Source organism: Mytilus californianus, unplaced genomic scaffold (genome assembly GCF_021869535.1).
Source record: "Mytilus californianus isolate M0D057914Y unplaced genomic scaffold, xbMytCali1.0.p SCAF_1, whole genome shotgun sequence".
In the NCBI taxonomy this organism is placed as follows: Eukaryota; Metazoa; Mollusca; class Bivalvia; order Mytilida; family Mytilidae; genus Mytilus; species Mytilus californianus.
In genome coordinates, this window is record NW_026262581.1 from 110,859,374 (window position 1) to 110,875,976 (window position 16,603).

The following is a 16,603-nucleotide window of genomic DNA, read 5'->3' on the forward strand; positions in this document are numbered from 1 at the left end:
ATATAACAAATGAAAGTTTTTGAAGACTAATAGCCATAAACCAGTGAATTTGAATATGTGCGAATAACTTTCGATCTTGAAAGAGTACTGTAAATTCAGAAATTATTGCGTGCATTTATTATTGCGATTTGGTCAATTTAGACCAAAATGCGATTATTATTTTTGAGATACTGAGAAAAATCCCCCTTCAATCATATAAAAAAAATCCAAAATGCGAGTTTGAATTATTGCAATTACAACCCTGTCACATTTTTCGCAATAATAAAAACCTTGCAATAATTTCCGAATTTACAGTATCCTAAAAAATTACATTGTTAAAATTTCCACTGCAATAAAAACTAAGAGTTTACAATTTTACAGCATTCCCCTACCCCTCTCCCTGTATGTATAGATATGGCAAGGTCCACATTTGGTTATAAGAAACCCCATAAAACATATGAATCAAATAATAAAACAGAAAATGGTAATGCCATTGGGCACTGATGATATTTTGACAGCTTAATAAAAATCCATAAAGTGGTTTATGATGCATTGTTGATGAACCGAAATTTTCTGCTTTCCACATTTTGCTGTAAAATGCAGAGCCCAATCCAGCTGGGGCACTATGACCCCATAATTGACCTATACTGTCACAAATCTGAGCAGAAGTATAACAATTAGAAGAAAACACAAATATAAAAAGATTAATAGATTTGACAATCTTGTTATTCACATGACTGTTGAAGGAATTAATTTAACAATAAGAAAGGAAAATGTACATCACAATCTCTCAATGAATAAATTTGTTCAACATATAAAGATTTAAATAGTTCTCATTGTCGTCCTATTTTTCTGATACAAAAAATAAGTGTAAAAATCAAAAAATTGTTGTCAAAGTCAACCTTGGGAATTAGGATCGCACTGCAAAAGTCGCACAATTGAAGGATCACTTTTTGCCCCTTCAATAAATTCTGCCAAGGATAATTGTCCATCTGCATTTTTATCCATTTGACGGAATATTTTGTCTGTTCGTTTTTCAGGTGTAGATTCGTCTTCTGGCATTTTCATCACAGTCCCAACCATCTTGTAAATTGCCTGAAAAAGATGCAGGAAAATCAATTACTCTACAAAGTACTTTAATATAACTAAGTTATATGGTTTGCTGTACATATATCTTAATTCAGTACCAAAACCTACATATAGACAATTAACACCTCCTACACAATAGAAATTGTTGACTATTTATTGTCCATTATTTTCCATTATTGTAAATGCTTCCCTTTAACAGACAGAAGATACCTAATGTCCTGTTATAAAGATGTTCCCGATATATACTACTCAAATAAAGCTTACTCTCATATTTACCATTTAGGGGAAACAATGTAAATGGATTTAGTTGGAGGAAAATGTGCTGACCAATTAAATTAGCACCTAAAACTTAACATGGATGCAAAGTAGATAGTTTTTTATCCTAAATCTTTAGAGGTCCTACATGGGGTTTCTTTTAAGGTCACTACCAAATTTTGGGAGGTCTTACATGGGGTTTCTTTAAAGTTCATTACCATATCTTGGGAGGTCCTACATTGGGTTTCTTTAATGGTCATTACCATATCTTGGGAGGTCTTACATGGGGTTTCTTTAAAGGTCATTACCATATCTTGGGAGGTCCTACATGGGGTTTCTTTTTAAGTCATTACCATATCTTGGGAGGTCCTACATGGGGTTTCTTTTTAAGTCATTACCATGCCTATTACTTACAATAAACAGATTACAAACCAAGTTATGAGATAACAATGTTCAAAATTGACACTTTCCATTAAGTTTCTAGTACAAATCTATTTAAAGAAGAATGTTTTTTATAACATGAAAACCATGACAAAAAAGTGTAGATTTCAACTTTACATCATCCATATTGATGTGTTAAATAATTAGTATGAAAGTAAATAGAGGTTTCAAGGTGTCTGTGTGGATCATCTGCCCTTCTATGCATCAACATAAATTACTATTTGTTTGACAATATTTCATTCAATCATACATGTATGTGGGTTTAGAAGTATAAATTTGTAAAACTTGTACACCTAACAATCATTCCATAACCAAATATGCTTGACCTATTGCTTATAGTAACTGATAAACAGACTAAAACACAAAAACTTAACATTGACCAATAAACCATGAAAATGAGGTCAAGGTCAGATTGAACCTGCTAGATGGACATGTGCACCTTTCTATCATTCCATACACCAAATAAAGTTGACCCACTGCTTAAAGTATCTGAGAGATATATCACGAAAACTAAACTTTGATCACTGATCCATGAAATGGAGTTGAGGTCAAGTGAACCGTCTGTCAGACATGAAGACATTGCAAAAGATCTACAATTCATCCTTTAATCATTTTGACCCAAGTTTTCATATGGTTATAGTCCATAAAGGTCAGTGCAAAATAACTGGGAAGTACTTCTGTATTAAATGGAAAGTCAATCATGATAAAAACAAAGAATAAATTATACTTTTTACCACATTCTGAAAAATAAAATAAAAAGAGAATCTTCCTGTCACATAATTTTTTGGAGACAGATGAATGAGATTTATCTTTTTTACAGTTTAACTGTTAATTTGTCCGGTCTACATGTGCAATGACAATATAATGCTGTTAAGCATCAGCTAAACTAAGTTGTGTCTAACATAAACATCCACATTTTTCAAATACAGCAAATGTTGTTTTTTACCAGCCTCCTAGAATTATATTTGGCCTCAGACATAAATATTCTCTTTAATTCTTTTCCTTTGGGATATGTTAATTGTTTATAAATTCTTTGTTCTGAGATAGCTGGAATTGATTTTTTTGTTGATCATGCAATCCTGTCATAACTTTGATTTGTTCAATCTACATTGACAAATATCATGTTACAAAGCCAGTTTGTCTTATTTAAATGGATCTCAACATACATGTACAAAAAAATATCACATTTGAAATTTTGAACTGGAACAAGTACAATGCATATACATATATAGACTCCACTTTTCTCCATGAATAATTTACTGTAAAAGACATAAAATATAGCTGAAGTTCAATCACTTGGACCATGTGAGTGACCACAAAACTTTTGAATGAGGCCATTTCCAGCAGAACTGATTATAAATCAATAGATCTAATCAATAACAAAATCCAAGTTTTCACTGTATATGTTTGTAAAGCAGATATGGTCTAATCAGAATTGTTTTGCACTCGAAATTGATTACAGGTAAACAATATACATATATAGGTGCTAGTATTTCATTTTCTAGGTGTCCTTTGAAGAGCACAAATCCAAATAACATTTTTGATAATAGATTTAATTTGACAAATCTCTGGCATAGAATATTTTTTCTATCTTGAATTTCTGTTTTGAAAGTATATGAACAGAGAATAATAGGACTGTACAGTCTTCTTGTCCTTTTGTCTCAGGTAGATTTATACTGTAAATTCAGAAAGTTTTACTATGTTCTTTTTATTGCGAAAATTGAGACAGAATCAGTCAAAGTCCATTCATCATAATAGAAACACCTCATATCACAGTGGAGAGATATATTTGTTGTGTGTTTTTCACTTTGGGGCCCATTAGGGATATTAACACAGTTCTGAATATAAAATACAGAAAGGCATTTTTCAAAGGAATTCAGAGCAAAACACCACATAAAAAATGTCGCTCTTAGTCTTTCCTTGTCCTTTTTTCCAGAAAAGGTGTGAGCCAATAATTGTATAACCAGCAATGTGTTTAAATGTGGAAGGATCAGTGAACTTTAAACTATACTTAAAGTAACTGTAAAAGAATACAGACTCTACCAATAGGACTACTATAATGGAAAACAGCAATGACATATGTCCTTATATTCCTCCATAGATCTGCAGTATTTCAATCAAAGGACCTAATGACTTTGTTACAATTTGTACCAATTTTGATATCTGCTTAAACGATTTTTAGGAAAATTCTAATTTCATACATACTAAAATAACATATATTTGTTTTCAAGTTTTTTTTGGATTTTGTGTCTAAATGCAATCAATATTCTGACACATTTATGGTATTTGTAGAAAAACATTATACTTTAACTAAATGTTAACTATCAATAATTCACTGGACTATAATTGGAAATTTTTTATATTATATGCATGAATATTTAATATCCGACATTTGAATAGAAGCAAATAATAGATAATTAAGCTAATAGTACAACCAGTCATTAATAATACATTGCTTTTTTCAGTGCGATTGAATCTTCATCTCAAACAATACCTAAACTTAACATCAACAATGAGCAGCCAGACAAGCTGAAGGACTCCTCATATTTGGTATGAAATCAATTAAAACTATATATATGTGAATAACATCTATCTCTGGAGAATAGATGTATTTATACTTTTGGGTATTTAGCTGAATTTGCTCCTAATGACCCTAGATCTGTCTCTGAATAACCTTCTGGCATCATAAAACAATCCTTTTTAATTATGACTTCAAATGTTTTAAATTGGGTCACAAAATTTTACAGGAACTTGTTGACTCTAAGTAATTATAAATGGTGGACAAATTTAAATATTTTTAATAAATTTAAATATTAAAAGTATAAATATGTCTATTAATCACTGTTGATAGCTGGTGGACATATTGATATACATTTCTGTCAAATCCAAGTATCAGGTTAACCTCTAGATCTATTAGACCTTATTTCTTCAACCTGAATGAATGAAGCTCACATTAAATTTCACATGTCAGAGCTACATTTGTACATGCAATAACTTTGCTTGTGTACAGATGAATCAATAGCAAGTCACAAGGGTGCCCTTAATTTCAGAGTTAGTGAATTACTCATCAAAAGTTCATGGTTTGCAAAAAATTGAGACAGAAAAAGTGCAGCAAAAATAAAACCTTGCATTTCAATTTTTGATAGCATTATGTATATACTGCATTTCCTGAAATAATAAATGCATGAAAACAAATTCTGAATTTACAGTCATTCAAATCATTATCTTTGAAAAGAATTTGTATATTGATGAAGACTGTTGAGCTCCAGATGTATTTTTGGTTATTTTTGTCATTGAGTTGATGTCTCATTGACATATACTACATCTCCTTTTTATAAAAGGTTTTTGCTCATCAGTGAAAAATATGTTTTTCACATTTTTCAAGTTCAATATTATTAGCAAATAATAAAAGCTAACTGAACTGATCCGTCACAGAAAATATACCACAGATTCCAATGGCTATGTTACTATATACATGTATATCCACAGTTTTGAATTGTATAAAGAACTCCGTATCTTAACTTCACTTAATTTTTTAGCAAATACAAATCTATATTTTTTTTTACACATGTAACTTCTTCCGGCTAAATCAATATTTTTTATCTGCTTCTGTAGACCAGAATTTTATTTCATTTTTACTGCTTGGTTTTTCTTTTATTTTACCATTGTATCAGACCAGCAGAAGGAAGATGCCATTCTTATTTGCAAAGTTTTGAATATATTAACTCATACAGGACAATTCTGCATACACAATCAAGAAGTTTCAACAATGTTTGACAATGTGTTTCTCAGTACACCCTAACCATAGTTTCCTAAATTTAATATCATTCATGTCATAGTATTACTGTGATAATGCATTGATTAATAATACATATTTATGTTTATATCATATACTATTACTATATGTAACCAGATGGTCTATAACATATATCATAATATCACCTATATCTCTGATCATAAAATAATAATCAATAATAGTTTATAACATGTAGGTAAACCATTATATGATGTAGATAATAAAAGCATTTGAGAACCTCCTTGTAATTCAATTGACATAAACTTGAAAGATAAATAATCATTGGGTAAAATAAGATTTCTATGATGTAGATAAACATGTATGTGTTACATCTAAAAATAATGAAAACCTTGCAACAAAATTAATGTCATGATGAAATGTTACACCTTTGTTTTTATTTAGGACTTCTCAGACTGTGAATCAAAAAGTCAGTGTAACATAATTTAACCCATGTTATTTTTCTTGTTTTTAGTCAGTTTAAAAAGAGAGCCAATGTAATTTACTGTTCATGCTGGTACAATGTACATTGTGTAAATAAGATTCTGTCAATGTGAATGTCTGAACCAATGTACATGTAATTTACTGGTCATGGTGGTACAATTTATACTGTGCATGTAGATTTCTATCAGTGTGATAATTGAACCAATGTTATTTACTGATCATGTTGGTACCATGTATGTAGGTTTGCATCAGTGTGAATGTCTGAACTGATGTAATTTACTGATCATGCTGGTACCCTGTATGTAGGTTTGCATCAGTGTGAATGTCTGAACCGATGTAATTTACTGATCATGCTGGTACCATGTATGTAGGTTTGAGTCAGTGTGAATGTCTGAACCGATGTAATTTACTGTTCATGCTGGTACCATGTATGTAGGTTTGTGTCAGTGTGAATGTCTGAACCAATGTAATTTACTGGTCATGCTAGTACAATGTACAGTGTGTATTTGGATTTCTGTCAGTGTGGTAATTGAACCAATGTATTTATCTGGTCATGCTGGTACAATGTATATTGTTTGTATAGGTTTCTGTCAGTATGAATGATAATAAAATGCTCCGCTGGGCGCAGCTTGATACGACCGCAGAGGTTGAACCCTGGACAGTTGGGGCAAGTATGGACACAACATTCAAGCTTGATACAGCACTGAATTTGGATTGTGATTAAATATTTGACACAGCATAGGTTTCTGACACAGAATGAATGTGGTCTAAGAACTTAAAAAATTTTAATTTACCTTTTCAAACCATATCATTATTATTTGCTTTTATATATAAATCAGAAATAACCAATTTAAAATGGAAAATTTTAAAGAAAAAAAAAAAGGAAAAAAAGGAAAAAAAAATCCCCCCCCAAAATTTTTTTTGAATCCCCTTATGATTCATCACCCCCAAACTCAATCCCAGCCTTCCCTTTGTGGTATGGTACCTTGCAGTACAATTTCAGAGAGATCCATACACTTGAACACAAGTTATTGTCTGGAAACTAGAAAAAATGCTTGTTTTTTTCGCCCCTTTTTGGCCCCAAATTCCTAAACGTTTAGGGCAATTACCCCAAAACTCAAACCCAGCTTTCCCTTTGTGATATGGAACCCTGTAGTACAATTTCATAAAGATCCATACACTTACACACAAGTTATTGTCCTGAAACTAGAAAAATGCTTGTTTTTGCCCCTTTTTGGCTCCTAATTCCTAAAATTTTGAGGCAATTTCCCCCAAAATCAATCCCAGCCTTCCCTTTGTGGTATGGTACCTTGCAGTACAATTTCAGAGAGATCCATACACTTGAGAAACTAGAAAAATGCTTGTTTTTTGCCCCTTTTTTGCCCCTAATTCCTAAAATTTTGAGGCAATTACCCCCAAAATCAATCCCAGCATTCCCTTTGTGATATGGAACCTTGTGGTACAATGTCAGAGAGATCCATACACTAACACACAAATTATGTCTGGAAGTTACAAAAATGCTTATTTTTGGCCCCTAATTCCTTAACTGTTAATACCATAACCCCCAAAATCAATCCCAACCTTCCTTTTGTTGTATTGAACCTTATGGTAAAATTTCATAGAGATCCATTCACTTAAACTAAAGTTAGAGTGCGAAAACCAATGTGTCTTCGGACGACGACAACGACGCCGACGATGCCAACGTCATACCAATATACGACAACAAATATAAATAAAATGCTTCGCTGGGGCGCAGCTTGATATGACCGCAGAGGTCGAACCCTGAACAGTTGGGGCAAGTATGGACACAACATTCAAGCTTGATACAGCTCTGAATTTGGATTGTTATAATAAATATTTGACACAGCATAGGTTTCTGACACAGAAAGAATGTGGTCTAAAAACTTGAATTTTTTTAATTTACCTATTATGGTCCAATGTCCAAAATCAAAATACATGGTTAGATTCAGCATATCAAAGAACCCCATATTTTCAATTTTTGTTGAAATCAAACAAAGTTTTATTTTGGACCCCAACTTGGACAAACTTGAAAACTGGGCCCATAATCAAAAATCTAAACACATGTTTAGATTCAGCATATCAAAGAACCCCAATAATTCAATTTTTGCTAAAATCAAACTAAGTTTAATTTTGGACCCTTTGGACCTTAATGTAGACCAATTTAAAAAACGGGACTTAAAATTAAAAATCTAAAAACACGGTTAGATTTAGAATATCAAAGAACCCCAATAATTCAATTTTTGATGAAATCAAACAAAGTTTAATTTTGGACCCTTTTGACCTCAATGTGGACAAAGTTGATAACGGGGCCCAAAAATCAAAAATCTAAATACATGGTTAGATTCAGCATATCAAAGAACCCCATATATTCAATTTTTGTTGAAATCAAACAAAGTTTAATTTTGGACCCCGATTTGGACCAACTTGAAAACTGGGCCCATAATCAAAAATCTAAATACATGTTTAGATTCAGCATATCAAAGAACCCTAAGAATTCAATTTTTGTTAAAATCAAACTAAGTTTAATTTTGGACCCTTTGGACCTTAATGTAGACCAATTTGAAAACGGAACCAAAATTTAAGAATCTAAATACACAGTTAGATTCGGCATATCAAAGAACCCCAATAATTCAATTTTTGATGAAATCAAACAAAGTTTAATTTTGGACCCTTTGGACCTCAATGTGGACCAATTTAAAAACGGGGCCCAAAATCCAAAAACTAAATACACGGTTAGATTCAGCATATTAAAGAACCCCATGAAATCAAGAATAAAACCCCATTGAAATTGGTCAAGAAATAAGCAATTTATAGGAAGTATCTTCTTTTGCACAATCCTGTGCTATTAAATATTTCTTGCTATTGCGCAATACTGTACAATTGACAATTTCTTGCTATTGCGCAATATTGTGCTATTGGATATTTCTTGCTATTGCGTAATACTGTGCAATTGAAGATTTCTTGCTATTGCGCAATACTGTGCAATTGAAGATTTCTTGCTATTGTGCAATATTGTGCAATTGAAAATTTCTTGCTATTGCACAATACTTATTATATAATAATTTACACATCCTGTTTGGTGTGTATCTCCTACCATATCATTATTATTTGATTTTAAATATAAATCAGAAATAACCAACTTAAAATGGAAAATTTTAAAAGAAACAAAAAAGGAAAAAAAGAAAAAAAGGAAAAAAAAATAAATCCCCCCCCAAAATTTTTTGAACCCCCATTATGATTCATCACCCCCAAACTCAATCCCAGCCTTCCCTTTGTGGTATGGTACCTTGCAGTACAATTTCAGAGAGATCCATACACTTGAACACAAGTTATTGTCTGGAAACTAGAAAAAAATGTGTTTTTTGGCCCCTTTTTGGCCCCAAATTCCTAAATGTTTAGGGCAATTACCCCCAAACTCAAACCCAGCTTTCCCTTTGTGATATGGAACCTTGTAGTACAATTTCAGAAAGATCCATACACTTACACACAAGTTATTGTCATGAAACTAGAAAAATGCTTGTTTTTTGCCCCTTTTTTGGCCCCTAATTCCTAAAATTTGGAGGCAAATACCCCCAAAATCAATCCCAGCATTCCTTTAGTGATATGGAACCTTGTGGTACAATGTCAGAGAGATCCATACACTAACACACAAGTTATGTCTGGAAGTTACAAAAATGCTTATTTTTGGCCCCTAATTCCTTTACTGTTATTACCATAACCCCCAAAATCAATCCCAACCTTCCTTTTGTGGTATTGAACCTTGTGGTAAAATTTCATAAAGTTCCATTCACTTAAACTAAAGTTAGAGTGCGAAAACCAAGTGTCTTCGGACGACGCCGGACGACGACGACGACGACGACGACGCCAACGTCATACCAATATACGACCACAAAAATTTTTTTGCGGTCGTATAAAAATGGGACCCAAATTAAAAATCTAAAAACACGGTTAGATTTGGCATATCAAAGAACCCCAATAATTCAATTTTTGATGAAATCAAACAAAGTTTAATTTTAGACCCTTTTGACCTCAATATGAACCAATTTGATAGCGGGGCCCACAAATAAAAAATCTAAATACATGGTTCGATTCAGCATATCAAAGAACCTCATATATTCAATTTTTGTTGAAATCAAACAAAGTTTAATTTTGGACCCCAATTTGGACCAACTTGAAAACTGGGCCCATAATCAAAATTCTAAATACATGTTTAGATTCACCATATATTCAATTTTTGTTGAAATCAAACAAAGTTTAAATACTGGACCCCATCTTGGACCAACTTGAAAACTGGGCCCATAATCAAAAATCTAAACACATGTTTAGATTTAGCATATCATAGAACCCTTTTGACCTCAATATGAACCAATTTGATAGCGGGGCCCACAAATAAAAAAATCTAAATACATGGTTAGATTCAGCATATCAAAGAACCTCATATATTCAATTTTTGTTGAAATCAAACAAAGTTTAATTTTGGACCCCAATTTGGACCAACTTGAAAACTGGGCCCATAATCAAAAATCTAAATACATGTTTAGATTCAGCATATCAAAGAACCCCATATATTCAATTTTTGTTGAAATCAAACAAAGTTTAAATACTGGACCCTATCTTGGACCAACTTGAAAACTGGGCCCATAATCAAAAATCTAAACACATGTTTAGATTCAGCATATCAAAGAACCCCAAGAATTCAATTTTTGTTAAAATCAAACTAAGTTTAATTTTGGACCCTTTGGACCTTAATGTAGACCAATTTAAAAAACAGGACCCAAAATTAAAAATCTAAATACACGGTTAGATTTGGAATATCAAAGAACCCCAATAATTCAATTTTAGATGAAATCAAACAAAGTTTAATTTTGGACCCTTTTGACCTCAATATGAACCAATTTGATAACGGGGTCCACAAATAAAAAATCTAAATACATGGTTAGATTCAGCATATCAAAGAACCCCATATATTCAATTTTTGTTGAAATCAAACAAACTTTAATTTTGGACCCCAATTTTGACCAACTTGAAAACTGGGCCAAAAATCAAAAATCTAAATACATGTTTAGATTCAGCATATCAAAGAACCTCATATATTCAATTTTTGCTAAAATCAAACAAAGTTTAATTTTGGACCCTTTGGACCTTAATGTAGACCAATTTGAAAACTGGACCCAAAATTAAAAATCTAAATACACTGTTAGATTCGGCATAACAAATAAATAAATGTGATCAAAGATTTTACAAATCTAATGCGCAATACTGTGCAATTAAAGATTACTTCTTGAAATTTTTCAATATTTGAAATTTGAAAAAAAAATAATATTTGAAGAATAATTCTTTTTAATTTCTGAAATCTGAAATGAGAAAAAATTGACCCCCCACAATTTCTTTTTATCCCCCCCCCCTTTTTTCCCCAAAAAAATTCTTTCCCTCAAGATATGGTCATAATCTCAATTCAAATTTCCAATGGAGTTGGCAACCATAATTACCCATTTAAATTTACCATAGTGCTAACTTAATCTATTTTATAATAGAATTAAAAATATAGTGTCAAATCTTTCATATGGATTTTTTTGTAAAAAAAAAAGATGTAACATTTGGAGATATTTTTACTGGTCTTCCTTTATAAATATGTATTTCTTTAAACATAATTTAAAAGCAGTGTAAGGGAAGTAACCAAAACGTTGTATTTGGATTACCTCCCTTACACTGTTTTAAATTATCTTTATTGTTCATTAACCATTACTTTATACATAATTTAAAAGCAGTGTAAGGGAGATAATTTCAATGATGTATTTGATTTATCTGCCTTACACTGCTTTAAATTATGTTTTGTACTAAAGTATTTGTCCATTAACCAGGACAACCTTGTTTTTCCCCCTTTTTTGCCCCTAATTCCTAAACGGTTTGAGCATTAACCCCCCAAAGCAAATCCTAACCATCCCTTTGTGGTATGGAAACTTGTAGTATAATTTCAGAGAGATCCATACACCGTTCCACAGTTATTGTCTGGAAACTAGAAAATGCTTATTTTTGGCCCCTAATTCCTTAACTGTTGGTACCATAACCCCCAAAATCAATCCCAACCTTCCTTTTGTGGTATTTAACCTTATGGTCAAATTTCAAAAAGATCCATTCACTTAAACTAAAGTTAGAGTGCGAAAACCAAGGTGTCTTCGGACGACGACGCCAACGTCATACCAATATACGACCACAAAATTTTTTTGCGGTCGTATAAAAACCAATGCATTCTACTGGTCATGCCAGTATAAAATATATATATATATATAATATCTTTTAAGGTCAGTGTAAATGACTTAAGTCATTGATTATACTGGTATAATGTATGGTTTATAGTTTAATGTTGGTGTAAATGTCTAAAGAAATGGACTCTTCTGGTAAAATGTATATACAATATAGTTGAAGGTCAGTGTAAAAACTCCATCAACTAACTGATGAATGTACTTACAGTTACTATTTCTAGCATTTCTTGGCGTGATATATATCCATTTCCATCTAAATCATACATGCTAAAGGCCCATTTCAACTTTTGTTCAAGTTTTCCCCGAGATGTTACACTTAAAGCACAGATAAATTCTCGGAAGTCTATTGTACCATCACCGTTTGTATCAAAAGTTCGAAACACATGTTCCGCAAATTTGGATGCATCACCATATGGAAAAAAATTGCCATAGATTTTCTTGAATTCCTCAACAGATAAATGACCATTTGGACAGTCCTTGAGAAATCCTTTGTACCATTCTTGTAGTTCTTCTTCACAAAATTCTGTATTTTGTTTCAAATCTTGAAGTACTTCTGGTTTGAGCTTGCTGCTCTGTTTTCCCATTTCTATCAGCTAATTGCCTGGAAAAAGACCACACGATTATTAAATTCCTTAAAACATCACAAGAGATCTATTAGAAATGACAACTAAATTAAACAAGGTTGTAATCTGATTAAACTGGCATTCACATGTTAGCTTGATATAGATTCTGAGTGTCACCACAGAAAATCCTTTTTATGCAGTTTTGTGCAACAGTAATTATTCTCCGATCACTCCAATCTCCCTTTGATATACTTTAGTAGCGTCATGTGTTACAATGTCGTGAGGTAGGAAAACATTCATGAACAAGCATATAATCAAATATTGATTCGGATCAGTTTATTTCCAGTTATTGCCCTGGATTTATACTAGGCTGAACAGTATTACAGAATAATTTTCAATAAACTTGCAATGATTTAATTACCAAGGAAATTAGCCTGATACTTAAAAGTAATTTTCAGGCAATTCTACGAAGATGAGACTACCATTATAGTCCTTCTGATCTAACATACATTTCCTATCAGAAATACTTCAGTCAAGCAATATAATAACAGAATATAACACTTCAATCAAACTTTGTATAAAGGTATCATTACATTTGAAAAATCAGGAAAAACCCAATGAAAGTAGTAAATTATGGTAGTTTATTACAACTCCCCATACAAATTATGTCTACTGTATTAAACTTTTTTTTAAACCATTTGTATGTACAACATGTAGTTCATACATGCAAAAAATACACTATTCAGCTGGATGTAACTTTAGTACTAGCCAACATATTAAACAATGATCGATCGCGACTCTTATACTAAAATGAAACTTTTTAAAGTATAACAAGCACTTTTTTAATCCAGGGATCAGTACTTTACACATGCAATTCAATTAAGGTGGTACCCAACACTTTGACTAAAATATGTTTGGCTTGTTTAATTTTCATAAAATTTTGACAAAATATTTACTTTGACCTGTTGACAAAAATTTTAAAATTTCAAACAAATTTGAACCACAAAATTTAGAGGAATAGTTTCATTGGATATATAGCAGTTCGACAAACACTTATTTTGAGCATTGAGAGTAGCTGATTTTTAAAGAATTAACTCCCTTAAGTGTTCTGTACCCCTTAAGACGGCAATGTAAAAAGGTACATTTTTAGTTGACAAGCAAATCAGAAAAGCAAATACATCTTACCGGTATCTTAAATATCAAAAGGTTATGTTAAAAAAAATTAAAAGCAAACATACAATTGGGACTTATTTGGTAACAGTGTACATTTCATGTCATTGTTGAGGGACAACTGCTGACCTTTTAATATCAATTGTTTTTGGTACCTTTGGTTTTCTTAGCTTGTCTCATTGAAGATAATATTACACAATATCACCCATAATTCAAATTATATAAGATAAAATCAATTTACCTTGTTGTTTGAAATCTTTAAATTTCTTGTTTTGCAGATAATCAATGGTCAAACTGATCATCAAAAAATGGTCAGCCTACAGATTTGATGTTGGAATTAATCAATTATTGATGGTATTTGTGTAAGAAATGCTCTCAAGCTAATTTTTGCCACCAATTTTGTCAGGAGAAATATTGACTTTGAAACATTGATCTTCTAGTGTCTTTTTCAATTAACATACATGTATGTGTATCAAAATTGCTTAAACCCCAAGGGTCACACCTGGGTGACTAAGGGAATAAAATATATCAGACTGGCAGTATAACCCTTGCCAAAGTGGGGCATCTTTTTGGATAATCGAGGTTGAATAAGTATGCAGCCACATGCAGTCAGAAAGGGGACGCTAAATCAAAAGCTTCATGTAGAGAGTTCCACGGTCTCTGCACATTAAGAACCTTTGCAACAATTCTTTGGGGGATCCGTGGATGGCCTGTTACAAGTCAAAATAATCCTTTTTGAAACAAAACAAAATTAATATGTACAATAATTTTTTTTTTAAAACTAACTGGATGCTCAATTTATAGTATTCTTTGAAGTCAGTACTATCATGACTGAAAAGACCTCAATGTACAATGACCATACAAACAAACTTGCTTAGAGACTGAGTATCCAAGAAAAAGATGTTCAAGTATTATGGCATAAGAGAGAGGAGAAACTATAGATTTCATTTATCATTAATGTAACTCATTTAGATCACAATTTAGTGCTATAATGTTCTAGGACATAGTTTTCCAATCTAATATCAGAGGTTATAAACTAAAGCTATACAAGTGCTTATTGACCTTTCATTCTGTTGAAAAAGAGGGATTAAATACAATAGCAAGCTACTAGGCATCCATTTGAATCCTGCAAGCTTTGTAATGATCAATCAATCAGATTAAATATTTTTACACAAACTGAAAAAAAAGAAAATAATTCTACAATTTAAATCTTTTGTTGAAAGAATAGACTTAGATTAGATGTTTATACCAATAAATCGGTACTGTAACTGTAACCACGACTAAGATCACATGTTATAAGTATATTGATCGTGCTTTATGCCTTTCCATCATTAAGCCACATCAATTTGTCTTTAATTTCTCCCAAACTAAATTGTGTTGAAATTGTTCAAGTTGTTTCTCAAAGATAAATCCTGATTGAGTGCTTTAATAGGGAACAGTGTGACAATAATTATCTACAGAGGGTGACACTCGCTGCATCAGTTAGACCCCTGTGCTATATTATCTCTATATAAAGCTAAGAGCTAGTGTAATTTTTCCATTCAAACAATTTCTTTCATGTAAGTTAGCAGTGATAAAAATAAGGAGATGTGGTATGATTGCAAATGAGATAACTATTCACCAATAGACCAAAGATCTATGGACAAGAATGTCAACAACTACAGGTCAGGTCTTTTACATTAAAAAAATCCCAAATTGTATAATAGACCATACAAGCCCAGATTAAGCAAAATGTAAACAAGTCAAAATAAAAAACATAAAACATAATTTAAGCTTACAATGTATTAACAATATTGTCATGTTGACTTGAATGACACCATTGTTTGTCAACGAATTGATTAAATATGATATGTGTATAATACTTTATTCACAGTTACAAAATATGTAAGACAATGAAATATAAACCTGATATTTTATTTTAGTTTATAACTGATATCCACTTACTGTATATATACTGTATATATACACATAAACTGTTGTCACAAAGATATGTCTCGCCTTTTTGTAATTTTGAGAGTAAAATGCAAAATAGCAATACTTTACCATGTAAGTTATGCAAAATATTCAGTGAATGAACCATGACTGAACGTATGGGGTCTAACAATCTCAATGGAAATAAGATGTGCCAATGCTAATACAACTCCATACCAAATGTTATTGACCTACCACTAGTGGTTTGCCATAAACTGACCTAATCACAAACTAATACATGTAAAAGTTTCAAAGTCCCTGACTGAAGGGGCGGGACAAAATAATCTCCATGAAAATGGAAACAGCATACCTATGTCTCACTATTTGACTCCCTTAAGGCGAGACAATAAAATGGGATAACAGGAATTCACAACAATATCAGGGGAAAATATACATACAGACAACACATGGCTGTAACATGTAACATCGAGGTGGATTTAGGGGGAGGGGCCCTTCTGGAGCTACATATATGGTAACTGCTGTCTACATAGACTTTTTACAAGTCCCACTCCAAATGTTGCCCTTGTGTGGATCACAATAAGCTCTGTTCATATAACTCTATAAACACTGTAATTAGGAAAAGTCCTTGTTTTTGATAAATAAAAGAGGCATGC

The 16,603-nt window shown here is 31.9% G+C and overlaps 1 protein-coding gene and 1 long non-coding RNA gene across 2 annotated transcripts in view; both read right to left on the bottom strand.

Annotated features, from left to right (window-relative positions):
- Positions 1–675: 675 nt before the first annotated feature.
- LOC127730689 (neurocalcin homolog) overlaps positions 676–16,603 on the bottom strand; it is a 38,647-nt gene continuing 22,719 nt past the window's right edge. Inside the window, exons 2-3 of the mRNA XM_052239216.1 lie at positions 12,492–12,886; positions 676–1,074 (exon numbers count right to left, since the gene is read on the bottom strand). Coding sequence (XP_052095176.1) covers positions 877–1,074; positions 12,492–12,869 — 576 coding nt within the window. The 5' untranslated portion in view covers positions 12,870–12,886 and the 3' untranslated portion in view covers positions 676–876. The remainder of the gene's footprint in view (positions 1,075–12,491; positions 12,887–16,603) is intronic.
- Positions 5,626–12,484, bottom strand: LOC127730758 (uncharacterized). The gene is made up of 2 exons (XR_007995273.1): positions 10,377–12,484; positions 5,626–10,050 (listed from the first exon to the last, which is right to left on the bottom strand). It is a non-coding gene; the product is annotated as an uncharacterized LOC127730758 (long non-coding RNA).